At 48.4% G+C, this 26,047-nt stretch overlaps 11 protein-coding genes across 11 annotated transcripts; 7 read left to right on the top strand and 4 right to left on the bottom strand.

Annotated features, from left to right (window-relative positions):
* Window positions 1-707: 707 nt before the first annotated feature.
* N7537_002626 (calcium/hydrogen antiporter) lies at window positions 708-4,340 on the top strand (the record flags this gene model as incomplete). The annotated part of the gene is made up of 5 exons (XM_056893684.1): window positions 708-837; window positions 898-2,756; window positions 2,807-3,769; window positions 3,841-4,004; window positions 4,073-4,340. 5 exons carry the CDS (start codon window positions 708-710, stop codon window positions 4,338-4,340), a joined length of 3,384 nt encoding a protein of 1,127 aa, XP_056758679.1.
* Window positions 4,341-4,745: 405 nt separating this feature from the next.
* Window positions 4,746-6,694, bottom strand: N7537_002625 (FGGY-family carbohydrate kinase; the record flags this gene model as incomplete). The annotated part of the gene is made up of 3 exons (XM_056893683.1): window positions 4,746-5,810; window positions 5,867-6,427; window positions 6,482-6,694. The coding sequence occupies 3 exons, from the start codon at window positions 6,692-6,694 to the stop codon at window positions 4,746-4,748; spliced, it is 1,839 nt and encodes a 612-aa protein (XP_056758678.1).
* A 632-nt stretch (window positions 6,695-7,326) lies between these two features.
* On the top strand, window positions 7,327-7,948 carry N7537_002624 (uncharacterized protein; the record flags this gene model as incomplete). The annotated part of the gene is made up of 2 exons (XM_056893682.1): window positions 7,327-7,829; window positions 7,888-7,948. The coding sequence occupies 2 exons, from the start codon at window positions 7,327-7,329 to the stop codon at window positions 7,946-7,948; spliced, it is 564 nt and encodes a 187-aa protein (XP_056758677.1).
* Window positions 7,949-8,546: 598 nt separating this feature from the next.
* On the top strand, window positions 8,547-10,275 carry N7537_002623 (F-box domain protein; the record flags this gene model as incomplete). Its single annotated transcript, XM_056893681.1, has 2 exons — window positions 8,547-9,384; window positions 9,434-10,275. 2 exons carry the CDS (start codon window positions 8,547-8,549, stop codon window positions 10,273-10,275), a joined length of 1,680 nt encoding a protein of 559 aa, XP_056758676.1.
* Window positions 10,276-10,711: 436 nt separating this feature from the next.
* Window positions 10,712-13,122, bottom strand: ptpA (uncharacterized protein; the record flags this gene model as incomplete). Its single annotated transcript, XM_056893680.1, has 3 exons — window positions 10,712-11,455; window positions 11,508-12,493; window positions 12,627-13,122. The coding sequence occupies 3 exons, from the start codon at window positions 13,120-13,122 to the stop codon at window positions 10,712-10,714; spliced, it is 2,226 nt and encodes a 741-aa protein (XP_056758675.1).
* A 1,430-nt stretch (window positions 13,123-14,552) lies between these two features.
* On the bottom strand, window positions 14,553-15,042 carry N7537_002621 (cytochrome c oxidase assembly protein COX16; the record flags this gene model as incomplete). The annotated part of the gene is made up of 2 exons (XM_056893679.1): window positions 14,553-14,633; window positions 14,719-15,042. 2 exons carry the CDS (start codon window positions 15,040-15,042, stop codon window positions 14,553-14,555), a joined length of 405 nt encoding a protein of 134 aa, XP_056758674.1.
* Window positions 15,043-15,525: 483 nt separating this feature from the next.
* Window positions 15,526-18,952, top strand: nic96 (linker nucleoporin NIC96; the record flags this gene model as incomplete). The annotated part of the gene is made up of 5 exons (XM_056893678.1): window positions 15,526-15,977; window positions 16,069-16,735; window positions 16,792-17,773; window positions 17,838-18,571; window positions 18,626-18,952. 5 exons carry the CDS (start codon window positions 15,526-15,528, stop codon window positions 18,950-18,952), a joined length of 3,162 nt encoding a protein of 1,053 aa, XP_056758673.1.
* A 399-nt stretch (window positions 18,953-19,351) lies between these two features.
* Window positions 19,352-21,178, top strand: N7537_002619 (RibD family protein; the record flags this gene model as incomplete). Its single annotated transcript, XM_056893677.1, has 1 exon — window positions 19,352-21,178. The coding sequence occupies one exon, from the start codon at window positions 19,352-19,354 to the stop codon at window positions 21,176-21,178; it is 1,827 nt and encodes a 608-aa protein (XP_056758672.1).
* A 357-nt stretch (window positions 21,179-21,535) lies between these two features.
* N7537_002618 (RCC1 domain-containing protein) lies at window positions 21,536-23,260 on the top strand (the record flags this gene model as incomplete). Its single annotated transcript, XM_056893676.1, has 2 exons — window positions 21,536-22,381; window positions 22,436-23,260. 2 exons carry the CDS (start codon window positions 21,536-21,538, stop codon window positions 23,258-23,260), a joined length of 1,671 nt encoding a protein of 556 aa, XP_056758671.1.
* A 392-nt stretch (window positions 23,261-23,652) lies between these two features.
* N7537_002617 (Chromosome segregation in meiosis protein 3) lies at window positions 23,653-24,615 on the bottom strand (the record flags this gene model as incomplete). The annotated part of the gene is made up of 3 exons (XM_056893675.1): window positions 23,653-24,147; window positions 24,215-24,293; window positions 24,389-24,615. 3 exons carry the CDS (start codon window positions 24,613-24,615, stop codon window positions 23,653-23,655), a joined length of 801 nt encoding a protein of 266 aa, XP_056758670.1.
* A 361-nt stretch (window positions 24,616-24,976) lies between these two features.
* Window positions 24,977-25,813, top strand: N7537_002616 (putative NADH-ubiquinone oxidoreductase 21 kDa subunit; the record flags this gene model as incomplete). The annotated part of the gene is made up of 5 exons (XM_056893674.1): window positions 24,977-25,036; window positions 25,126-25,142; window positions 25,196-25,401; window positions 25,475-25,677; window positions 25,739-25,813. The coding sequence occupies 5 exons, from the start codon at window positions 24,977-24,979 to the stop codon at window positions 25,811-25,813; spliced, it is 561 nt and encodes a 186-aa protein (XP_056758669.1).
* Window positions 25,814-26,047: the final 234 nt, after the last annotated feature.

Below are 26,047 nucleotides of genomic sequence, written 5' to 3'. Positions count from 1 at the left end.
AGGAAAAAAAAGACTTGATCTTTCTGCTCAGAAGATGGTATATCGAGAATTTGTCGGGGAGGGATGTAACTCGGGAGCAGAAACGGAGAAGTTGAAGCTGGGGTTTGGCGAGCAGAGTAGTTCCAGCTGTACGTGAAGCTCAGGTCCGGTGCCCGCCCGTTTAGTTGAGCTGACTAAGAAAAAAATAATTCTGGCCTTAAACACTAGGCTCCTTAATTAAAGCAAACCAGTCAAACATATGTCTTTGTGTTTCCATGGATGAGACTTCGGGAGCTCCCCACCCCAATGAGTCAGCTGTGGACTTTGATTGGTCCGCCTGGAGCTGCCCAGGTGGGCTGATGATCCGGTCATCTGCAATGCGCGAAAGTACGGGACAAAAGGCAACGGTCAAAGAGCCATTTCTCCCCTTTGACATACCCTTTTCCACGAGTCTCGTCCTACATGGACCTGCAATGATCTATATGCATCTCAGCTAATGAAACTTTCATTGACATTTTCGATATCTGTGTTTCTCCTAGATCTATTTGGTTCAATAATGTCCCTGGGAACTTCCGTCTTATCGCTTTGACTTTTTTTTCCCTCTCTTTCTTTGGGGGACAACAAAGACAGCATAAAACAGGGAGGAAGCCCCGTGTCATTCAGATTCTATCTCTTCCTTGTTTCTTCTACTTCCAAGGATCACTGTCTGCTTGTCAAATCACTGGGTCATGGCTGGTGATAAAGGAAACCCTGACTCTCCCGAGTCCACGCAGCCATCTGCGGTGGCGGGAAGGGAAACTCCGACTTCTAGACAAGTACCTCCAATCGTATCATCTACAGCTGCGCGGAGAACATACGGTGAGCTTACCTTTGGTGTAACCTACGACAATGACGGCTTGCGCTGACCCAAAATTGCAGGTACACTCGATTCACCTTCCCTCGAAGCGACCAATCCCGAACCCCATGATGATGTCCAAGAGGAGAATTCGAATCGCGCATTTACAACCCAATCGTCCGATGTCCCTGATAAGCCCCGAAAGCCCTCGGTATCGCGCCGCATGTCTTCCAAGCGTCAAATCCCCCACAAGGGGCAAGGGTTTTCGACAGACGATGATGTCAATGAGGTCAAACAATATATGACAATGAAGCAAGGTGCGAACACGCAACAATCTCCTAGGATTCGTCCACTACGAACACAAAGCTCGACATTGAGACGACGTCCCAGCACTCGTCCCAGAACCTTGGTCAGAGCCGATTCGGAGGGTTACAATGCAGACGAAACAGGCTTGCCTGAACCGGGTATGGATATTGAAGAAGCCTTCCCTTCTTCGAAACAGGCCGGACATGGCAGCGGAGAGGAGAGTGAGAACGACGAGGAGGATAGCGTGGAAGACGATGAAGACACAGCCAGTGATGCTGAGAGCTTCACACTCAAAGATCGTCAACAGGCCATCAACGAGACACATCCGTTTGGTATTAGGATCTGGAAGCCTGCGCTGTACAAGAAGAGCCGCTCGGTAGAGAAGACGGCTGAGGGTGATATTCACTCATCCCCGGGAGGCTATGTCAGTCCCATGCTCTTTTTGACGAACCTACTATGGTCCTTGTTCTTTGGATGGTGGCTTGCCCTTTTTGCTCTCTTGGCCGCAGTTGCATGCTTTTTCTTTTCCTACTCATCGAGTGCTGTGGCATACGGAAGAGTATTTGCAGGTCTTTCACGATATCTGTTGTATCCGTTCGGTTCATATGTTCTTTTGGAGACTGATGAGAACTATGCCGAAGAAGATGAGGGCGAGGGACGTAGTATCAGCGAATATGAGCAATGGCAAAATGGCGACCTGGAACATGGTCGTCTTTTCTTCGGGCCTCGCAGAGATCGGTCCTTGGTTGGTAGACGAAGGAACAGTGTTGATTCAGCCGGTGAGCAAGATAGCCTTCTCGGGCGGCCCCAGCGTGGACAACGCGAAGACTCTTCTCAGCTAGCTCAATCCAAACGTCGCCTTTTTGGGCGGGGCGAATGGACCTTAGGTCGTGTCGTCTTCTTCGTGTTCTTCTACTTCTTAGTCGGCCCGCTGATGCTTATGGTATCGCTCGTCTGCTGGCTCTTGGTGTTTTGGATTCCCATGGGCCGTGTGACGATTACACTGGTGAGCCATTTACGCAGACATCCTCTAGCACTGTCCTTCCATTCCGATTCCAGATATGCTAGATCGACCACAACCACATCTTCGTCTTCCATCCTTCTTTGCACCTACAGAGCTGCGGGAACGAGATACTGGAAGTACACTCTCGATGGAACGAACATCTTTCTGATCAACCTTCTTGGCGTGGTTGTGTTTGTGATTTTCGACTATCATGTTTTGGGCAAATTCTTGGGCTTGCAGAACTGGCTCACACATCCGGCCTTAATCTTCCCTCTCGCTCTGCTCTCTATCATTCCTCTGGCCTATTTCATTGGGCAAGCCGTTGCCTCGATATCCGCTCAATCCTCCATGGGCTTGGGTGCTGCCATCAATGCTTTCTTCTCAACCATTGTAGAAGTATACCTCTACTGTGTCGCTCTAACTGAGGGGAAGGCTCAGCTTGTCGAGGGGAGCATCATCGGTAGTATCTTTGTTGGCATTCTGTTTCTCCCTGGCTTGTCCATGTGTTTCGGTGCACTCAAACGCAAGACTCAGCGGTTCAATGTAAAATCAGCTGGTGTGACCTCGACGATGTTATTATTTGCGGTGATTGCTGCTTTTGGTCCCACTCTCTTCTATCAGGTTTATGGCAGTGTAAGTTTCACCCTTTCTTCGCAAACGAATCCAAACTGACTGGTGCATAGCATGAGCTGAACTGCCACTCGTGTGTCAGTTCCCTCGATCCGGAGACTCGCGATTGCCGTCGCTGTTATTTCTCACAAACAGCGGCTGTCGATGACCAATTCTTCCAAAAGGCGGTACAGCCATATGCATGGATCGCCGCTGTTTTCTTGTTCCTTTCATACGGCATCGGCTTATGGTTTACTCTTAGGACCCATGCTGCTCTCATCTGGGCATCGGAGATGGAAGAAAAGAAGAATTCCCAGGCCCATGTCACCCAATCTGCGCAAGATTCATTCTACGAACCGCGCCACCTGCTGTTCCCAAATGGTCAACCCGAGGCCTCCGGTGCTGCCTCTGGGCCCAAAGATTCGATCCGCGAATCTCAGCTTTATAAGCGAATCCTAGGCCAGTCATTAAAGCATTTTGGCTTGGAAGACAATGGCTCGGGCAATTGGGAAGGTGATGGAAGTGAATCTACCGCAGACCTCAGAAGCAACTTCCCACACCTGGTGCCCCCCAATTCTAGTGGCGAGGACGGTGCCCCCATGCCGAAGTCTGTCCATAGTATGGCCAAAGAAGACAACGAGCGTTTGGTACGTCAATTCACAGAAGTGGCTGCAACAGCAGCAACAGTGGCCGCTCGGGATGCGGCTCGAAGTCGCAAGTCCAATGTCCAACACCATCAAGCTTCCGTTCGTCAAGCTAGCCGCCCTGCTCCAGAGCGACCACGAAATACCGCTGGAGAAGAGCTTGAAGATCTTGGGTTGAGTGTGGAACCCACTAATGCTAGCGGAGGACATGATGCACCCAATTGGAGCAAAGTTAAAAGCTCAGTCATTCTCCTTGGGGCAACAGTCCTCTATGCGGTGATTGCTGAGATTCTTGTCAACACGGTTGATGTTGTGCTAGAAAGCGTGGATATTGATGAGAAATTCCTCGGTATTACTCTTTTCGCGTTGGTGCCAAACACGACGGAGTTCCTGGTACGTTGGATATGAAAGGCTTTATCTGAGGCCGTTTTTCATTTTACATTGTTAACTAACACACCCAATAGAACGCCATCTCATTCGCCATGAACGGCAACATTGCATTGTCTATGGAAATCGGATCTGCCTACGCACTGCAGGTTTGTCTGTTACAGATTCCCGCTGTAGTATTCTTCAGCGCTTTCTATGGCCGCTCGCTGGACCCGTCCGAACTTGCCAGCCACTCATTCAAGTATGATCTATTTTTTGTTCACTCTATCTCCAATCAAAATGCTATGGCTAACAAACTATCTCAAACAGCCTGATATTCCCCCAGTGGGATATGATTACCGTTATTCTGTGCGTTTTCCTTCTCTCGCATGTATATGGCGAAGGAAAGAGCAACTATTTTAAGGGATCCATCCTTGTACTCACCTACCTCGTTGTTGTGCTTGGCTTCCATATGTCGGGCTATGTGAACATGGACAGCATGGGCGTGGATCGCTTTGATACCCTGGCCATAGGTGGTGCCAGCAGTTCTGACAAGTTCTACACTGTCGGCCGAACAAGAGGCGGGGTGGCCTACTAGACAAAGTGCACATATTCACTGGTGATAATGTCTTTTTCGGCACAAGCCATTCATTGACTTGTCTGAATGAATGTTGCATAGCGAGCTTCTTTTGCTTTTCGGAATTTTGTTTATATGCTTGACGTTTATAGTGTGACTTATTTTCTTGGCTTTCCTGGTGACCTAAGCTCTATAGCTTAATGCATTAGGCATGAGCATGATTTCGCAATAATTATGGGTTTGGAATTGTTATCTGAGCTTCATTTCTCGTACTCTTTATTATGCGGTAATCACTGATGCCAAATATGCCCGAACAAGATGATATATAGATGGTGACTCAAATTTCAGCACCCATATCCCATATCCTTTTTTTTTTTTTTTGGTGATTGAAGAAAAGAAAAATCGTCGTGATCATCATATCAAATATTAGGTGGACTTGGACTTCCAGGCCCCCACAGCGTCATCCACCATCCCACGGTATTTCTGTTGCTTGAAGCACTGTTCCAGAAAGACCTCGTACTTAACACCAAGTAGGGCTTTCTCGTTCTTATCTTCTGTCGGCAACACCTTCTTGCCAGGCTTGCTCATCCGATCCATGATATCCCACAGATCTTCAGTTTTGCCCTGGGAATCAGCGCTTGCAGCCTTGGCGCCGAGCATAGCAGCACCGTGACATACTGCAGCATGAATGTACCGAGGAATCAACACAGGCATGTTGCAGGCAGATGCAACGAGATGGACCAAGATGTCATTCTGGCATTGGGAGCCCGACATGAACACCGAGGTGATGCGGTGGCCTGCCTTGTTCATTGTCTCTACAATCTGCTTGGTTTGTAACGCAATGAACTCCATGGTGGCGTAGTAGTAAATGGCGAGACCATCCACAGATTTGTCACTAGTTAGGCCAAAGATGGATCCAGTCATATTGGGATCAGCAATGGGAGAGCGGTTGCCCCATAGATCACCATAGAAAAAAAAGTGGCGCCCGAGATAAGATACACATGGGGCTCCTTGGCCATGGGCCATCTCTTTGAGATGCTCGTTCAGATATTCGTAGATGTTGACATGGTATGACTCGGCAATCGAAGTAGCCTGGTTGAATGCCGGGTGGGTCTCAATTACATGCTTGAGTAATTCCCCTGTAGCAGATTGTCCGCCCTCGGCCATCCAGTATCCAGGAAGGATGGTATCCCGATATGGACCCCAAACACCATCAACAAAAACCGGGTCTGGTGACATGGCAAGGTGACAGGTCGAAGTTCCCGCGACAGCCGCAAGACGAGAGAAAGCCTCTGATCTATCAAGTTTGGGGACATCTGCGCTAGATTGACCTGCGCCTAGATCGACCTTGGATCCAACGGTACCGATCCAGCCAGCGTAAGCGTCGATCACACCACTGCCAATGGCAATACCAACCGGCAGGCCAAGCTCGGCTGCTGCCTTATCGCAGAGCGTACCAACCAATTCACCAGCGCTCAAATAATCACCGTTCTGTGTGGCAGCAAAGGTCAGTCAACTGCGTCATTTTTAATTAGGGAAAGGCTCACCACCCCGTCGACTCCGCCCATGCGCTTGAAGTTATCTTCGGTCAGGTCACCCAGACCAATGTCCTGCAAGAAATCTTCTTGCCATCCCTTGACGCTCCCATCGACACCAACAGGCACGTATCCCTGCTTACAGACTACGCTGCAGAAGCTTCGCTTTTCGTTGCCCGTAGCAATGTGCGTAAGGGCATCCCCCAGGTCATAGAACTTGCATTTGTCAAAGAGCTCCTTGGGCATGTGGTTTTTGAGCCAAAGAACCTTGGGGATCTCCATCTCAATGGACATCTTTCCGCCGACATAGCGGAGCAAGTTGTGGTTGGTAGCATTGATTTTCGCGGCTTCCTCAACCGGACGGTGATCCAGCCACAAGATCACGTTGCGGTCCGAATCGAAGTTCGGGCCTGTTACAGAGATCGGCTCGTCGGTATCATTGGAGAAAACCGACAGGGAGCAAGTGGCATCAAACCCGATACCTCGGACCGTGTCAGGGTTGATATTGTGCTGGCTAATAGCGCGCTGAACCGCGACACAAATGCAATGCCAGATATTGGAGGTAGATTGTTCCTAGAGGCTAGGTAAGACTGATTTGGCACGCAAATTTCTTGCGGATTTACCCACATAGTAACCGTGTTCTGGTTGCCAAAGACCAATGTTTTCTGATGCCAACCCCACAATATCACCTTTGGCGTCAATGATACAGGCACGGGCACTACCAGTTCCGACATCAATGCCAATATAGTGGTCGAGATGAACTGCCAGATCCTCCCGAGGGTCACTTGATGCTTTCCGGGAGCTCTGGATGGAGGCACGACGGTAGGGCAGTGAGGCCATGTTGCCGTGGGGGGGGGGTAGCTCTTTTAATCAAATTGACAGCTGTGGAGCTATAGATTGCTACTGGACCATATATTAGCGCGACGTAAAACCACCAAATATAGGCTGGTTGAAGCAGACTTACTGTTAATCTCTGTATATATTGAGATTGAGAGATGTATTTCAGAGAATTGAAAGTGAAACTCTGCGAAAGGAGAATAAAGGTATGACAATATTTAGTTTGCCCCAGCCCTGACGGAGCAGTGCTAGCCGGTACCTTCGAGGCACACCTTTGTACTTTACCGATACTTGGTGTCTCAGTCATTTTAGTACGGTGGTTGAGGTACTTTTATGTACCATACAAGGGTAAGTAAAGTACAATGTATAAATGATGTTGCTTTCGGTTTTTACAAGAATGTGTACATCAATACGGAGTACATATCCAATATATTTAATTGGTAACTTTGAATTTCAAATAATCTAATAACAAGTATCATAATATCATAAGATAAATACATATAGGTAAGTACAAGTACAGAACTGGTTAACTTACATGTATGTAATCGTGCGGGAGCTCGGACCAACTTTCTTCTACACTGATTTGACATATTGACATCTCAGCTGGTCTCCTCACTATAATTATCATCTTCATCATGCGGTTCCTACCCACCATTCTCGGTGCTATCTCACTCCTAATATCTGTCGCCAATGCCTCTCTCTCGACCGACATCCTGTGTTGGCCCTTGGATTCGCCACAACCGTCCGTCCTCGCGCGCATTTCCTACGACCCGGCCTCATTGGCATCGGACGTGGTCTCATATCACCCCCCAAAGGATGACCAGGGCGATAGTCTAGTGCGTGTTGGCCTCTACACTTCAACTCCCACAAACAAAAAACAATGGGTCGGCAGTCTCGTGTCGTTGTCATCTTTAACGGCCAGTGAACAACCAACATTTCGCCTTCACCTCGGTCCAGCCAACGAAGTCTACACTGTCTCCCTGTCTGCATCGTCCACTAATGCTCAGGGCTCAACTGGCCCTCGAATTGATCTCGTCTCGAATGAATCCGGGACTCAGCCTCACCTGAACAGGCCAGTGGTTGTTGGGCCCGATGGTCAAAACCCAGAGCAACCCGAAGAAAAGTCTCTTTTCCAGAAGTAGGTTTTGGATAGGTGTGTGTGTGTCATTTCTTTCGTGTGCTAATAGATAATCTAGGTACTGGTGGGTTCTTCTGATCATCACTTTCATCACCATGTCCGGAGGTGGCGGAGAATGAATGACATTGATCTTCGACTTTGCATTATATTATCTATATCGAAATAATACTTGGGTTGGAACTATGCTTTGCGGTTACTCCCTTGAAGATGCCCGGTGTATTTGCGGGGACATACAATGCCAACTAGGAGTCCATCCAAAAACGATGGACCTATCCGGATATTCTGCTTTACAACCACTTTCAGCTGGGAACAAGTCTAGGAACTGGTTCTTGTATATAGTACCCGTAGTTGGCGTACCTGCATGAATGAATTATGCAGTGTATGGTGTGTAGTATACAAAGTATATATAGCGACAAGGCGGAGAGCAACGTCAAAACATCGCCCTGGACAGAAGTATGAACATGTGGACTCCATGTAAATGGGCAAACACAAAGCTGAAACCGGTGAAATCGGTGAAACCGCTGCTACCTTAAATATATATATATTGTTGTCTTTCCCCAACTTAACCACTTTCTCTCTTTCTGCCTGGTCCGTCCCAAATCCAGCGTTGCTACCTAGACCCACGAGGCAGCAAAAAGTCTGTGCACCTGGCCATCACAAAGTTCTATAAATCTATGCTAAACCCCCATATTAGATCTGGCACAGATTACCACGAAGATGCTACTTCAACTTCCCACAGAGCTGATACAACTGGTTCTTCGGAACTGCGACACACCAGCCTACTTCCAAGCAGCCTTTTCAAGCCGCAGGCTTTATGAGATCGCGTCCAGCACCCGAGAAGTCATCATTCACCAGCTACATAATACTCCTGGTTGGAACGACACCATTGATGCCCATCAGACCAGACATCTGTTTGGCGAGTTAATGAGACGGTCTTACGAACAATTAGATGGCGCAGAACATTACGCCAATCCCACCTATGAGTATCAAGATAGAGTGATTGACTACCATGCATCGACAATTGCAGCATCAGAAGATGGCACTCGAGTACTGCTCGTCTTCAAAGGCCACAGTACTGTCCACCTGGTCGACATGAGCGATGGAGACCGAACTGAAGTCCAATTGAAATCCCCAGGACAGAATATCGGGGAGGTCGAGATCATCCAGACTGCCTTTGATGAAAACGGCGGAGTCTATGTGTTGCACCGATTCAAACCATTTTTAGATCAAGAGCTGGATACAGACCATCCATTTGTCAAACACGCTCTGGAGTCTCGCCTCAACGGGAGTATACACCTGGCCCACCATCACTTGAATCCCCGGGCAAACATCATTCGAATGTATGACTTTCCCGAATGCCGAGATTATAGGCCACTGGCTTTGTCTGTTGCCAACGGCAAATTTGCAATATCATGGCAAAACACGCTCGATCCCTTTGATCATGAGGTCGTTCTTTATACCCAGCTCTACGACGACGAGAACGGGGAGAATAAAGATGATTTGAGCGAAGGCGTTATGGAAGGAAGCAAGGGAGACAACTCCTGTGACATTATTCGTTCGTTTCGTTCTTCTGTCAAATTGAAGCTGGTTTCTGACATCTCTAGGTGCCGCTTTTGAGGCTTACGTTTTGACCAGCTCCAACGATCAAGACCCAGATGTCCGTTCTTCTCGGAGAATAGGCCCTGCGATGAGGTTGGCATTCAATGATCGAGGATTTCAGTTGCTCTACCATTACCGAGCTCAAAACATCTACGGTGCCTTTCAGAGACTTGATCGCCTTTCTGGCCGCCCAGGCGAACCAAAGCCGCATGTTAATAAGAATGGATGCACCGTGCAGTTTTCGCCTTCCCTATCGCTTCAATTCTCAATTGGAATACCATTTTTCGGTATCCATGAGCTCGGCGATATAACCCAGGGAGAACAGTGTCATTGGCAGTACCTCGCCTTCGGAATTGCCACCCATCGCGTGGAAAAATGGACTGTGGCATGTATCCTGAAGTCCGAATCATATACTGGCTCGCGGTGTACTCATGTTTTGAATCTCGACCGCGGAAGGCGTTTCGACAACTGGCAGATCATGGCACAACTTGGGGGATTCCGAGAAGTAACAACTTCGCATGGATCTCCGGTGGCAACTTCGCGTCGTGGAACTCGTGTTGCTGTCGCTAACTGGAAAACACTTTATGTATGGGCATTGAATCCGTCGGAATTGATAGAGGACAATGGCACCGGATTTTATCCATTATCGTGGGAATCCTCTACAGGTACCATCGAGTTGCGACCAGTCATCCTCCAGTTAGAGGCCGTTTGCTCTCAATTGCATTTCACTGAAAAGGAAGACGAGCTGGTCGCGATTACTGATCGTGGAGTGATGTTCCTGAACATCGGTTACGGTGGAAAATGCAAACAGCCCGTCAAGAGCCAGAGACATGACAATAGTATGTAACAAATCCAACGAGGAGCTTGGAACATCTGGACTTTTACCAAACTCCTGTTGCTTAGAGTGTGGTTAAAGTCATGAGGTTGGCTGCTGAATCGCAAAGACGAATCTGGGGTTATGAGCCTTCTCCAAAGCAGTAGATTATAACCGAAACGGAGTGATTTCTTGAGTACCATCAGACCAGGACGCTACCATTGTCTCATGCAAGACTACACAATAAGACCCGAGAAAATTAGCTGTGTCCATTTTTCCATGTCCCCAAAGCAAACCGAAACACCAGAAAATGCAGAACCACTAGCTGTATGACATTGTACATAGATCAAAAGAAAACCATGGCCCTGAGAATAATGCAAGGCCAGAAAGGGGTATCCCAGGGTCGTCATCATAGCAAGAGAAGAAGAAAAAGAAAAAGAAAAAGAAGAGAGTAGTCTAAGGACGTGTTCTAGTTCATCTCAGAAGCGAGCCATTCGAGCACGCTCTCATAGCAGAGTGCAAATTGACTCAGGTTCTGTACCATGCTCGGTCTTTGTCTCCGGAAATCCTCAACCGTCTTCGCAATTAGGTCAAGATTAAAATCTCCCATCCACTCGGAAGATCCGCTGGGGTTTTGATACAGGCCTCCACCACCGGCAGCCTGCGCACGTTGCCGTTTCAACATGTCCAAGACACTATCGACAGTGCAGAAGGTCCCGGTACGCCCGCAGCCCGCACTGCAATGCACTAGTACTGGTCGCAGGCCCTTCGGTTCTGCTTGCTGGCTACTAAAGCTGGGGTTGCTGGTGGCACGAATGACCTTGTTACATTGTTCAATCAGATGGAGAAGATGAGTAGGCTGAGACGTCGTCCCGAAATCGGGCCAGTAAGGATATTGGAGCTGGGTGATATCCCGAAGCGGCTCGAAGGGGAATGATGTATGGCATATACTAAAGTTTCGCACGGTGATGACTGGATTTTCGTTTGTGCCATCAGGTCGTTCGGTCGATGCCTTAGGACTGCCAACCGTGGGATCGGTAGGTCCGACCTTGGATTCGATATAGATGTGCTTTTCCGAATAGGCCTTTACCTCGAATGGTCCATATTTTCCAGACTCCCAGTATCGGTGGCATTTCACCTGTCCTCGCTCAACCTCTGCAGTGAGAGAAACGAGAAGTCTAACGTCTTGCTCCCACACCACACGCCAAAAGTCCTACATATTGTGAGTAACATAACAACAAGCATTGCGAAGGGCTACCACTCACATCAAAGGTATCAGGAACGGGAGCCTGAGTGGCAATGTATTTCCGATTGGTAAGTTCAGCGGAAATGTGATTCGCATTCACATAATCACAGGCCCCAGATGGAATTCCCTCAAGTCGGACACGGGAATGATCGAATGGGTAAATATCATTGTAACGATTCTTCGTGCCTTTTTCTATCCCCGCAACGCGATATTTCTTGGGGGCACCATTGGTGTCAGCCGAAGGTCCCTCGTATGTCAAAGCCTGTTTCATGCGTTCCAGTTCTGTTTTCTCCAAAGCCAGGAACTTGTTCGAGACAGTCTGCCCTTGGTCCTTGGTATCGGAAGCGCCCCGCAACCAGGAAGGGAGTTGCTGTCGCTTCGCTTCGGTCAACTGATCGGGCTGTTTCAGAGGAATTTGTCCCACGCCTCCGAGAAGATCCATGTTCTGTCGAATATTTCCAAAGAATGGATTGATGGCAGATGATGATTCTGGTAGGGCACAACCACCCACGACAGGAGCAACAGATTGCAGATTGATTCTCATGGGGGAGGGACGTTTAGAGGATAGTTCAGTCGTTTGCGTTTGTGGCTGCTGAATCAAATGTGGAAACCGACCCGAAAACCCTCGAAACCCGTTTTGTAAGATCAACCCATCTCCCTTCCAGTCTTCAGCTTGGAATTTATTGAGCAGGTTCAGGAGGGGTGCTGCATCCTTCAAATCCGCGGCAGCAGAATCATACACAATGATCACCTCACACTTTCTCCAGCGAGCGAAATTCTGTTTGTCGGTATCGTCCGTGAAAGTACCCTCTAATTTCTGAGTATCAAATGATCGACGCTTGAGTAGAGTGGTGGGGATACATAAATTGAGTGATCCTTTGATATTCGCCTGTCTGAAATGAGCAAATGGGCGAACATCGAATAGCATGGTGTTTGACTGAGATGATTCGAGAAGTTCGGCGCAGCGTTCGGCTGATACCCAGGGAAGTGAAGCGGAAGTAGCCCCTGAAGAAGCAATGTTAGTACATTATATAATATAATTTGTGGAAGATAGACAGTGGAACAAATCAGGAGTTATAGGATCAAAGATGGAGAAAGAAGAAAACACAACGGAAAACAAATCGAAGAGTGGTCATACCTTGTGAAATGGGCGCTGAGTTCTTGCCAGCCGGAAGCCTCAGTTCGCTGGGTTGTGCATATGAAAAACTTCCCGGATGTGAAGGTGAGGATTTTGACCATGGAGTCATCTGGGGAGAGGAAGACCCATGCAATGCTGATTCTCGGCGTAAGCGGCTGGTTTCAGGCTCGGACTTCAATAGATTCTTCAATCCCGCTGATACTGATTCTTGGGAAAACACGGGTAATTTTGAACTCGACACAGATTGTGGATGGGGTAATGTGCCCCAATTCTTTTGCATAGACAGCCCTGGGTGGGAGGTCTGTTGATTGGGGCTTTGCACAGCCATGCCAAAATAATTGGGACTTGATCTTTCAGTAAAAGCCGCGCTCGACATCATGCCCGTGGTTGATGGGGACATGGTAGACTGGAAGGACTGTGTAACACCACCATCGTGATGTCCACCTTGAGCACTTTGTACCCAAGGCGAGGAAGGTGAGCGTCCGGGGCCTGTCATGGCAGGCAGGTTGGGTTCCACGACTCCAGTTCCTAGTCTGTCGAAACACGGTCAGCTCAAATCTTCCCTGGCATTGACGCCCGCCATTGCGTATCAGACAATTACAAGCAGCTTCTCAAGGATCAGACTGACAAGTGCTTCCCAACTCTCACGGACCAGATATCAGGGTCTTCGAAGACCTAGGACGGTGGCAGAATCGCTGGTCATAAATGGTATCCAATACACAAAGGTGAAGTCGATGTGTCTCAAATAAGAGTGTCGAATGGAAGCGTAGGCAAAACTTCAGATAGAAGTGACCTCGAGATATACGCAACTGACGTAGCGAGAGACAAAGAGGGGCAACAAGAAGCGAATAGACCAGGGTCCAGCCAAAGAGAAAAACTGGCCAATGGAATGAAAAATGGCAAATAGTGGATGAACAGGTCTGATATCAGAGAGAGGGCGTATGTGTTATTGCATGATTAATAATCTGGAACCAGCCCTGGGAGGAGCCCTGAGTTAAGGGAAAATAGGGCGAAGAAGAAAATTGGGGGCTTCGAGAAGAAAAGGGTATGACGTTGTTGTGTGGGGGATCACGGGTTCACTTCAACTTCTGACGTAGTTGGTGGTATTTTATTTACTGTATATATATATACTATGTATATGTATATGTGAAAAATATATCTATATCTATAGTGTATCCTAAGAAAACAATAAACATACGTACACATGAATATACAATACATATAGTACTTGTCATCTACAGCGAAACCAACTAGAACGGTAGTCTTCAGCCGGCTGGGCCCTGGGGCTATGTATGGCTGAGTCAGCATTGGATGAGGATCTCTTCCATCGGTGGATGAATATACCAATATACCAATCCAATATATACATCGATGTATTCCGAATTAAATTCATGTTGAATTTGTCTTTAGCCTGGTGGGTATTAACAGTGACCTCATCCCACTCCCCGGTTCACCGCGAGTTTCCAAGAGACCCAACCGTGGAGTGGTTCCACTTCTGTAGGTCACGTCAATATGACAAGCGAAAAGATGAGGCGACAGACTTGAGAGAGACAGAAATATCCATGGATATCTTTTCCTAATTTCACAGTCAATCGCCCAGCATATAGGATCTGGGAAGCGGAAGTATACATTGCATGTTGTATACAACTTTCGAGAGGCTGAGAAAGTGAGTGAGACCAATTCCAGTGGCTACCTATGTAGGGATATTGGTGCATAGCATACGTTATATGCGAAGGCCCGCCAGATACTTGAGTGTATGTCCCCCCTTCCCCCCGAATTCCCTCCTTCATCTCCACATAGTAATGTACGGTAATGCGGTAATGTACCCCCATCAATGAGCTCATACGCTAGGTGAGGTCATGAGGAAAACGTGTTTCCGTCGCGTTTTGAGGATGCCAGAGCACTCGGGTATTTGAATTCAAAGTGTTACAGCCTTCCATCTGGTTCACCTTTGAATCGCTCTACTCGCTTCTGCTCCCATTGGTCGAGATCTTTGGCCATGAGTCTCTGTAAGTGGGCACAATAATCAGCGTTCAGTTCAAACGTCAGGCAAGAAAATCACAATCAATTAAATCAATTAAACAACACATACGTAGTATTCCTCTTTTTCGTCGCCTATAATCCTCCTCCGCGGGTTGCGTTTGATTCCCTCTTCCCCATCAGGACCCTTGAGTCCGAGGTCAAATGCTTCATCTTGACTGAGCTGCTTGACTTTGCGGTCATACCGTTCATATCGCAAGGCAGCAGCAGGTGTCAGGGCAAACGACCCAGCTACAATAACGGCCATAAATGGGAGTCCGAAGAGAATGAAAGGGTGTCGAGCAAGTCGCGCCCGGTAGAACGCACCGAGCCGTTCACCGAGGGACGATGATTCTGTAGCTGCCCGACGAAAGGTTTTGGATTGGAACACAGGCATATTCGTGAATCAATCTATTGAACGCTATTATTGATTGAAGGACTGAATGGAAGGTTCAAGGTTCATTGGAAATAAAGATAAAGGAACAATAGGATTTCGGTCAATCGGTCAATAGATGATCCGGAATACCGGGTTGAATTGTTTAGACAGCTTCTCAAACAGCCTCTTCAATTGTTTTTTGTTTTTGACCTCTGTCGATTCTTAATCGCCGGGCTGTTTCCTTATCGATATAAAGGCAGAGCTCTGTTGAAGCTCGGTTCTTTACTATCCGAAGCCCGAGAAAATCCACTACTTGTGGTCATTCTTTGCCGTTACGGAGCAGAGCTCTCGCTTGGTGTGCGCAATCCAGTTTTCTTGCCCTTTGATCAGCATCTGTTTGCTTAATCGCCAGATCAAAGTGAACTAATTGGAACCTTAGTTTCGCTGCAATCGTTCTTTACATTCCTTCTTTTTTTACAAAGCCTTAAAACCTACCAGCCCTCCATGGCTTCCAACACCGGTTCTCTCTTCGGAGGGGGTGGTCTTGGAGCCTCGACAACCCCACAGTCGAACAGCCTCTTTGGCGCAAACAATTCGACAGCAAGTCCTTTCGCAAATTTCTCTACTACAGGAGCACAAGGCGCACAAACATCGTCTCTGTTCGGAGGTCAATCTCAGGCCCAGCAACAGCCTGCTCAAACCTCGACCTTGGGCCAGACCCAACAAGCTAGCAACCCGCAGGCCCAGGGACAGCCTGCAAGTCAGTCAACACAACCTGCGTTTTTCAACAGCCTATTAGAGCGTGGGAAAAAGCGACCATTGTCATCGGTTATTCAAAACAACAACTTCGAAGATGTGCCTAGTCTCCAGTTAGGCCTGGATGACATTCGAAGGAAGGCACGGGAGCTAGGCTCCGCAGGACAAAAGGATACCTCAAACGGCAAGAACAGCAAAGCGTGGGTTTCATTTCTACCACCTTGTCGCGCTTGTTTTTTTTTTTTTTTTTTTTTTTTTTAGTCTTGCCTAACTTTGCGATATCATCAATAGTCATTATCTTCTTGCGGCTTCCGGCATATCCCCGGGACAAGCATTGCGCGACCTCAAGTCCATGGACCCCCAGGCATCTCTAGCAGCCCCAGCGAGGGAACTCGACCACTTCGATCCAGACAACCAAAGATTTTTACGGAATATCCAGCAACGTGGCAGACAAGTCATGATTGCAGAAGGTCTCAGCAGAGCTCAGCGGGACTTCGATGCTTTTCTCGAGGAGAAGGTGGACATGGACTGGGAAGACCAACGTCAAAAAATATTCCACCACTTCGGGCTATCCCAGAAAGACGCCATCGGCGCTGGAGGACTAAAATCCACCGCCAGGGGTGCCTTTGGACGGTCAGCAAGACAGTCTAAGCAAACCGGAGCTGGCCCAGCCAACGGTCCCTCAACCGCATCCCGCAGAAGCGTATTCGGGCGTTCCGGTCTCGAGAAGTCGGTGATTGGCACACCTGGCGCCGGCTTGGCAAGCCGTCAAATATTTGAAGACCCAGCAGAGCGAAATGAAGGAACTACGGCCCACTCGCCTGATCTCAGGTTCCAACGGGAGAAGATGGGCCACTACGCCGAGAAAGTTCAACAGCTGAACCTCGCCAGGCTTCAAGGAAAATGCTATCCCGTACTCGATGAGTTTTCATACGTTGAAGTGCAAGCCGGTGGTGATGTCAGTTTCTACCCCTCCCACAACATGGATGTTCGTGCAGCTAATCATTTTTTCAGGTACCTCGGCAACTCTTCAATGCGTATCAAGCCTTGATAAGAATTGTCCACGAGAAGCCAAACATCATGAACCCATCCGAGCCTGGAGCAGTGAAGGAGCGACAGTATGCCGAGGATTACCTTGAAGAATCGTCCAAATCTCTCAAAGCAATCGAACTCAAGAAACAAATTCTTGAAGGCTCTAGGGGTTTCCTTGAGAGCATATTCTTCGACGAAGTAGAAACCGCCATTGCCAAAAACCCCCGGGAAGCACAATTAGGAGGAATTCCAACTGTGATCAACAAGATTCGCGCCTACATCCGTCTTCAAGCCGCGAGGAAGGATCTGGCACCTGATGGCACCGAGCTCCAAATGGTGAACCAAGACTACTGCTGGATTCTCATCTTCTACCTTCTTCGATGTGGTTTCGTGACTGAGGCAGCTGAATATGTGAGTCGGGACAGCGGGTTCCGATCCTTAGATCACAAATTTGTGACCTACATGACCACCTACGCGCAGAGCAGAAGACTGCCTCGGGACTTGCAGCAAAAGATCAATGGCGAATTCCAGCAACGCTCACGGAATGCACCTGAAAATACAGTCGATCCTTACCGAATGGCCTGTTATAAGATCATTGGCCGCTGTGATCTCTCGCGTCGTCGCTTGGATGGTGTGAAGCAGACTGTCGAGGACTGGATGTGGCTACAATTCAGCCTTGCGAGGGAGGACGATCGCGCCGAAGAGGTTGCAGGTGATGTCTTCGGCCTGGAGGATATTCAGACCGACATCCAGGAGATTGGCCAAAGAGTTTTCACCAAGGGCAACGAGGGACCCGGTGGCTACGGAACTTATTTCCTACTGCAGGTATTGGGAGGCATGTTTGAGCAGGCCGTGCATTATCTCGGAACCCATGCCCCAGTCACTGCTGTTCATTTCGCCATCGCCCTGTCCTATTATGGCCTTTTGCGCGTGTCCGACTTTTACACCTCTGGTGAAGAAATTCGTGAGCTTATTCTCTGCCATGATATTGTGATCTTGCTAACCTTGTATGTTCACGCTTTACGCAGTCTCCTTTACAGTCAAGCAATATCCCCAGATCAATTTCGGATATCTCTTAACCCAATACACCCGAGAATTCCGCACTGGATTTGTTGAAGCTGCCATCGATTACTTCACACTAATATGTCTCAACGCAGACCTTCCAGGTGCTCTGGGCAAATCCCAAGCATCGGTCTGTCACGAGGCCTTGCGAGAGTTCATTTTAGAGACCAGGGACTTTGCCAAATTGCTTGGTGATATTCGTGCGGACGGCACTCGCCTCAAGGGAGCCATTGAGCAACGTCTCGATTTGATCAAACTGGTCGACCAGCAAGAATTCTTGAAGACCATTACCGTTCAAGCTGCTGCCGTGGCGGATGATAAGGGATTGATCACGGATGCCGTGCTTCTGTACCACTTGGCAGAGAACTACGACCGTGTTATTGACATCATAAACCGTGCGTTGTCAGATGCGATCGCGGTTGAGCTAGGCGGCGCCATGCCGAAACTGCAGCCCCTGCGTCCAAGGGTCGACCAAAATCAAGATAGTCCGCCAGAGGCAGTGGAAGCCGGAAGCAGCCTCAGTTTGACTGCCGTGGATGATCCAGGCGTCTTGGCCAAGAACATGATCAGTCTTTACAATTCGGACATCATGTATTATGGGCAAATCCGACAGGTCAACCGTGATGCTTGTGGGTTGCTGCTACGTATGATGGAAGCAAAGACCCAAGTTGAAGCCGGCAGATGGGCGCCAGCTCTTGATGTAAGTGTCTCCCACCCGTGGTTTTAATGATTGAAGTACTAATGAACGTAATAGGCTATCAACGCTTTGAATATTCTCCCCTTGCAAGCACAGGGCTCCGTGTCATACATTCGAAGCACAGCCCAGGCTTTCTCGTCATTGCCACCCATCATTTCACGCAACGTCGGGCCTGTCATCATGTGGAGCATCACATGTATTGGGTATGAACGCCAAAAGCGTACCTTTGGGATGTACGACAGTGAAGTACGTCAGGGATTGGCGGATACTTTACTTGTCATGGCCAAGGATCTCATGGTGTTCTCGGGAATGGTGAAGTACAAATTGCCGCCACGAGTCTATGAGACTCTGGCTCGTGCTGGAGCGGATATCGGGGCATATTAGATGTGATTTGAGATTCTGAGATTTTGAGATACTCTTTTTTTTTGTGCTTAATTGTGTCTCTAATACAATCGAAGAGAATGCAATGGTCAATCTTTTAATGATTTTTATTTTAGTTCTTAGTTTCGAAGACCGAATCTAGTGCAATGTGTAGTTTATGTTCCCCTGGTAATAATATTGCTTTGATATTTCGATATAAACTACATACTTGGGGGGTGTATTTACCTGTGGACCTATGCTCGGGCCTTCATGCTTCCGCCCCACCAAGTTATTCCCGAGGCCCTTCTCCGTCACTTTGCTCTGTGTACTGTGTCTATCTGGGGCTAACTCCCCAGTGAAATGGCCATTTCATCGCCATAGCTGGGAATACGGAGCTACTGTATCCTGCCACGCTTCCCCAGGATGGACCATGCCTCCAACACATCCGTCTTGAGCTTAGAGGCTTCTGGCAGCGAGACGGGATCCCCGCACAATGGAGTCTCTGTGCGGGCGAAAGAGGTTTGGGGAACAGACCCAGCAATCGAACGGGCCTACGATACACGAGATGTGACGGACGAAGACCTGCCCGAAACCACAACCCCCATCAATCTATCCGGTGCCCTTGATAAACAAGCATTACACAGTGACGAGAACGAGTCAACACAGCGCAGTGCGACCATCGGAGACACTCACAACAGCGCATCAACGAGTCAAGATGCCAAGGCTACCCCCAGCCTTTTCAATAATCCACCGAACCTAGCGCGCATACGCAAGGTCCTATTCGAGTGCAAGGACCCGATCGAAATCAGTCTCGAAGAGTTTGAAACATATTGGCCTTTTATCGATAATGTATGGGTCAAACAAAGATCAAATGCAAGCAAAGAGGGCCATTGCACCACCGACTATTACATGTGCCGTTTACGGCGTCCAACACACCGCACATCTGAAACTCGGCCCTTGCCAGAGGGAAAGCGACCTCGCAAAAAGCGAGTCCGAGAGGGAGGCATCTGTAACTTTCAAATCAAGGTTGTGCGGTTCGAAGGCGCATATTCGACCGTCACTATCGCGAGAACGCCGGGAAGTTGCAGCATCCACTCACATGACCTCGACTACATCGACCGAGTGAAGCGGAACTCGGGATTAATGGAGTACGCACGCAAAGAATCTGTGAAGGGATATCTTCCTTCTTCCATCTATACCAAATTTCAAGAAGAACTAGATAAGCTTGGGGAGGCTGGGGGGCGATTCTTCACGGTGACGGACGTGCGCAACATCTCCGCCAAGTGGCGTATACAAAACCCAGAGGTGAATCTGGTTGCACACGAGGGGTACGAATACCAAAAGGGTCATGGTATTGTTAAAACTCAAAGCACCGACGGGGTCAATGAGGTGTCCTCCCAAACAAAACCAACCTTGATCTCGTCAGCTTTACCCCCGGACACCTTACCATTCCCCCAATTTTCGCTAGACTTCTTACATCCTTATCTTCCCAATCACTCGGAACGCCGGGAGTTCCCCCATGTCACATTGTCATACGCATCGTCCATGGACTCCAAGATCTCTCTTCAACCTGGAATGCAGACGGTATTGTCTGGACCGGAGGCCAAATTGATGACCCATTATCTTCGTTCCCGACACGACGCGATTCTTGTTGGAGTAGGGACTGTTCTTGCCGATAATCCAGGTCTGAACTGTCGTCTGGAAGGGGCCGGTGGATTTGGAGGCCTGGGGAGAATGTGGCAACCACGACCAGTGATCATCGATCCTATGGGCCGATGGCCTGTTCATCCCGAATGCCGGATGTTACGTACTGCGGTTGAAGGCAAAGGCAAAGCTCCATGGGTTGTGTTATCTCCAGGGGCTCAAATCAACCCCCAGACACTAGTGATGCTCAAAGGCTACGGTGGGGATTTTCTTCGCATTGTAGAATACAATCAACACTGGCGATTACGCTGGGAAGCCGTCTTTCGTGCCTTGGCATCGGAGGGTATTAAAAGTGTCATGATTGAGGGTGGTGGTACGGTCCTGAGTGAATTGTTGAATCCAGAGTATACAAGTTTCATTGACTCGATTATTGTGACCGTTGCTCCCACCTACCTTGGACGTGGTGGAGTAAATGTCAGCCCTGACTCGAAACAAGATCAGGAGGGTATACCCAATGCTGCACTGAATCCTCGAGATGTTAAATGGATGCCATTGGGACAAAATGTGATTATGTGTGGAAAGATTCGTGAAGAAACAAATCATTGACGGGTTTATTGTCTGTCATTTCTATAGATCATTCTTATTCAATTTAAAAATTAAATAAAATTAACAATAGAAAGAACCCATTCACACGTAATAAATGCTAATAAATGCTAATAAACGCGTCACATATGAATGAGAAATGAATTATATATGAAATCAGCCCATTGAACCCTGGAGAGGTGGCTGGGGGAGAATGTGCTATTGTTTTGGCTTATGTTTTGGCTTGGCGTCCTCTTTTTTTTTTACCCTTTTACATACCTTTTCCCTTTTATTCTTTCAATCTCAGCTTCAAACATTCCCCAACCCCCCTGTGTTCTTTTCTCATTCTTTGCTATTTTTAATAGCCCATTCTAAGGCAAAATGCCTCCTAAGAAGAACACATCCAAGTCTGTCGAAGCTTCGACAGAGGCGAAGAGGAGTACTCGAGTACGCAGCGCCAGACAAACTACCGTGACGAAGACCGAAAAGCCAGTGAAAGAATCTCTGAAGCTAGCAAAGTCCGTTGCAAAGACAGATGCAAAGCCAGTCACGAAGACTACCAAAAAGTCCACCAAGAAGGTCACCAAGGAGCCTACTGCAACATCGACCAAGTCAACTGAGAAGCCAGCTAAAATGGGAACATCTACCAAATCAACCTCTGCTACGAAGAAACGGAAAGCCGACGAGGATGAAGAGAAGCCTCGCGAAATCAAGAGATCTCGTGTCGCGCAACCCCGTCAGCCAAAACTGAAAGCCAAGGTTGTCATCAACGCGGCCCCGAAGACCAAGCTGAATGTATTTGTCTGCGGTGAGGGTAGCTCTGGTGAGCTGGGTTTGGGCACAGCCAAGAATGTTATCGATGTGAAACGCCCACGTTTGAACAAGCTTCTGTCTGCCGAAGAGGTCGGAGTTGTACAGGTTGCTGTCGGTGGCATGCACTGTCTAGCTCTAACCCATGACAACAAGATCTTCTCCTGGGGTGTGAACGACCAGGGCGCGCTCGGAAGAGAAACCGAATGGGACGGCGGATACAAGGACATTGAAAACGACAGCGATTCCGATTCCGACGATGAAGATAGCGGGTTGAACCCCCGGGAGTCTATTCCTACTGCTATTCCTGCCACCGCTTTCCCCGAAGGCACTGTCTTCGTTGAAGTCGCCGCCGCTGATAGCGCAAGCTTTGCCCTGACCGATGATGGTCTGGTCTATGGCTGGGGCACCTTCCGAGTAAGTTGGACTGACTGCCTTGGATCGCATTTATTTAACTAACGACGATTCTAGAGCAACGATGGAATCCTCGGATTCGACGCGTCTTCTCACGTTCAAACTACTCCAACTTTGATCTCGTCTCTGAAGAAAATCACACACTTGACTTGCGGAGCCAATCATGTTCTTGCTCTGAACGACCAAGGTCGCGTCTACTCGTGGGGCTCGGGCCAACAGAATCAGCTCGGTCGCCGGATTGTGGAGCGCAACAGGTTGAATGGTCTTCAGCCTCGGGAGTTCGGTCTCCCTAAGAACATTGTCCACATCGGCAGTGGCTCGTACCATTCGTTTGCCGTTCAAACCACTGGCAATGTCTACGCTTGGGGATTGAATAGCTTCGGTGCAACGGCCCTCCGCGAGGGTGCCGGTGATGACGAGGCCGCTATTGTGCATCCCACCCTTGTCGAGTCACTTTCTAACAGGAATATTTCTCAAATCTGTGGCGGTTCCCATCACTCGGTTGCCATTGCTGGCGATGGTGAATGCTTGGTTTGGGGCCGTCTCGATGGTTTCCAAAGCGGCTTGAAGATCGATACACTTTCCGATGACGCCGTTATCAAGGATGAGCGCGATCGCCCCCGTATCCTAATTGCACCTACTCCCGTTCCTGACATCAAGGCCAAGGTTGTGGCCGCTGCCTCGGATCATTCTCTTGCTATCGATGCCGATGGCCGTGCATGGTCATGGGGTTTCTCCGCTACATACCAAACTGGACAAGGTACCCAGGATGACATCGAGGTGGCTACTGTTATCGACAACACTGCTACTCGTGGAAAGAAGTTGAACTGGGCGGGTGCTGGTGGTCAGTTCTCTGTGTTTACAGAGCCTGCCAGCGTGTGAGGTCAATATATTCAACTGACCTATGCTTTATTGTAACATCAAATCTCTCTTTTCTTTTTCTCTGCCTTCTATGTGTTGTCTCGTTTCCAGAGCAGCACACAGAAGAGTTGTTTCGCAATCTCCAGTTATTCTGCTCAGTTAGCATGTTATTTGAAATTAATCCCTTTTCTCCAATATGATTCATTGTCTGGTTCATGGTCATACTAGTTTTAGACTCATTCGGTGTCTGATTGTTCGATCCTTAGCTGAGCCATACCGGCCCTGTGGCCTATATATTTGACTAAACAGGATACATACGTATGGTCTGGCAGGGATTAGCGGGCTTGTCCCGGTTTGAACATGTTCCATCGCTGTCATTAAAATCTACGGTATAAGATAAGATGCCTTCACAGCTACATCCCAAGCTCCTTCATCGCTTCATACTCAGCATCATAGTCGTCGTTATCGTCATCGGGTATCCTTGAAGATGAGGCATGCATGTCCGGGGGGAAATCAGTCATTGACTCATCCTGTTGTCGGAGAAGATCATCCAAATCATCGTCCTCGGGCTCGGGGAAGCTGATTGTAGGCCGTGCACTCTCGTTTGGGTCTGGAATGAACAGGTCTTGGTCGGCAGCGCCTTCCTGGGCCTGGGTAATCGCGGCTGGGTTATGATCGGAATCTGCAGGGTTCTTGAGGTCGCGATTTTTGAGCTCTTCTCGCGTAGTTTCAGAGCTATCGAAAATTCTCGGTTTCTCCTCGTCTATCCATTCTCGTCGCATGGCCTGAATTCGTTTTGAGTGTCCCAGTTTCTCAATCATTGTCAGACCGTCTGCGAATTTTGCGCGTGGAAATAGATCATCGAGCCACAGCTGATAAAAGTTGAGCAAGCGTGCGGCGTCCTTGAACTATAGCAAACCTAAGTCAGTTACACTAGCTATGCTGTAGGTATGTTGGACAGGCAACAGAACAAACCTCATGTCCTTTCCCCTTGAATTTCAGCTTCTGTCTGGCAGTATGCCGCAGTTTGGGTATGCCCGGTTGTGAGAGTAACCTAGCCTATTCATCAGCATTGTTATAGCCCCAGACATTCTCCCAAAACGAAAGAAGGGATTTCAATCAAGAAACAAGGTAGCACGTAAGACTCACCGGCCCTCATCTAGTTTGGCCACAGGTTGTCGTTTCTTTGCGACTTTGACTTCATCAAGACCCAAACCAAGTGCAGAATCTCCTATCCCAGGGGCCTTGGTGTTATTGGTATTTGAAGCATTGTTATCTGGAATAATCTCATCCAAGCCGATGTCATAATCAAAAAGATCATTCAAATCACCCGCTGTCGGTGAGCTTCCTCGTTCTAAAACGTTCGCGTTCGCCATAGTTCCAATCGCGCACAAATATTGTTGGTAGGTGCAATTATATCGAGGGATGGATTTGAGAGGATCAGATAACTAGAGGGTTGACAAAAAAGAAAGAGAAAAAAAAAATTTTCGCACCTAGACTGGAGCAATTCAAGTATCGTGCATGAGAGATACTCCAGGTCTTGGGATCCCATGTCAATCAATCAGATGCGGCCTTGACGCGTGACGCGAGTGGCCTGTTATCTGCGCTCTGATTGGCTGTCGGGCTTCTTGTCCGCCTTAATTTGGCTAGGCCCAATAAGGTTAGCCCCGTCCTCCTCTCCCTCCAACTCCCAGAACTTCAACCTCGAATGCTTGCACATCCACACTTCAAAGCAACATGGCGACCGATACCAAAACAGCCATTGTGCCCTCTAAGCGGGCTAACACTGATTACCCGGTATGATTGATCTAATATGAACCGGGGCTGATACTTTTCTGTCCCGGATTGCTCGTTCCGCGTACGTCTTTTGCTAACATATCCCACAGTTGATCGATTCCGACCCGTACGCTTTACCCCGGATTCTAAGATTTTGTCACAAGCTCACATCTTTTTCAGGCATTTGAAACGGGTGTTCGGATATGCCCGGCCTTCCGACTGGGCCGTGGCTGGCGGTATGGCCTCAGCTGCTCCCATCTCGTTCTGGATCATGGAGAGAGCAAGCCCGTCGCATGTAGGCCGCGGTGGCTTCGCTCCCGTTATGCGACTTGCTACAGCTGTTGGTCTGCTTGGCGGTCTTCATGTCTTCTATCAACGATCCTGCCGTAAGCCATATCCCTCCCACCTGCACCCTCTCCCGCTTTGGGGGGAATGACGTCTCAACTCACACCTTCACAGAGCGCTTTTACGGCTTCACTGAGAATGCTAGAGAGGTCGAAATGGATACTCGTGAGATGGTCGACAAAGTCAAGAAGGGCGAGCCTCTGTACGGTAAATCCCAAATGTCGTCTTATCTACAAGGCATGGCAGCCCGCAACTCGCGGTACTCAGAACTTTTCATCCATGTCGTCCCATGGTTCAACTTTGTCAACCATGATCAAGTAAGTCTTTTAATTAAATCAATTTGAGGGAGGGGGGTGATGTTAATTGTTTTTGCATCAGCATGGCGTGGACACTGCCAAATACTACCAGCAGGCCGAGCGGGAATTGGAGGCAGAGCGCACTGGCTCTTCATGAACATACACCATCAGCTAGAAAGAAAAAAAGAATGATGGACAGCCTTTCCGTTCAGTGATGCAGATTTGTACACATATCCGATTTTGTGTGTGTTTTTGGGGGGCGCAATTGATATTCACAATACAGATTCCCGTTCTGGTCAACCTTGACGCTTTTTATATCTATATGGAGATGCCATTTGGAATTAATGATTCCCCATTTGTATCAAAAGCAGATGCAATCTAGAGCCCTGAA

The sequence above is a fragment of the Penicillium hordei genome (genome assembly GCF_028827395.1).
Source record: "Penicillium hordei strain IBT 12815 chromosome Unknown utg000001l_segment0_segment0, whole genome shotgun sequence".
Lineage (NCBI taxonomy): Eukaryota > Fungi > Ascomycota > Eurotiomycetes > Eurotiales > Aspergillaceae > Penicillium > Penicillium hordei.
The sequence above is the reverse complement of the archived record's forward strand: the minus strand, read 5'-3'. Positions and strand labels throughout refer to the sequence as shown.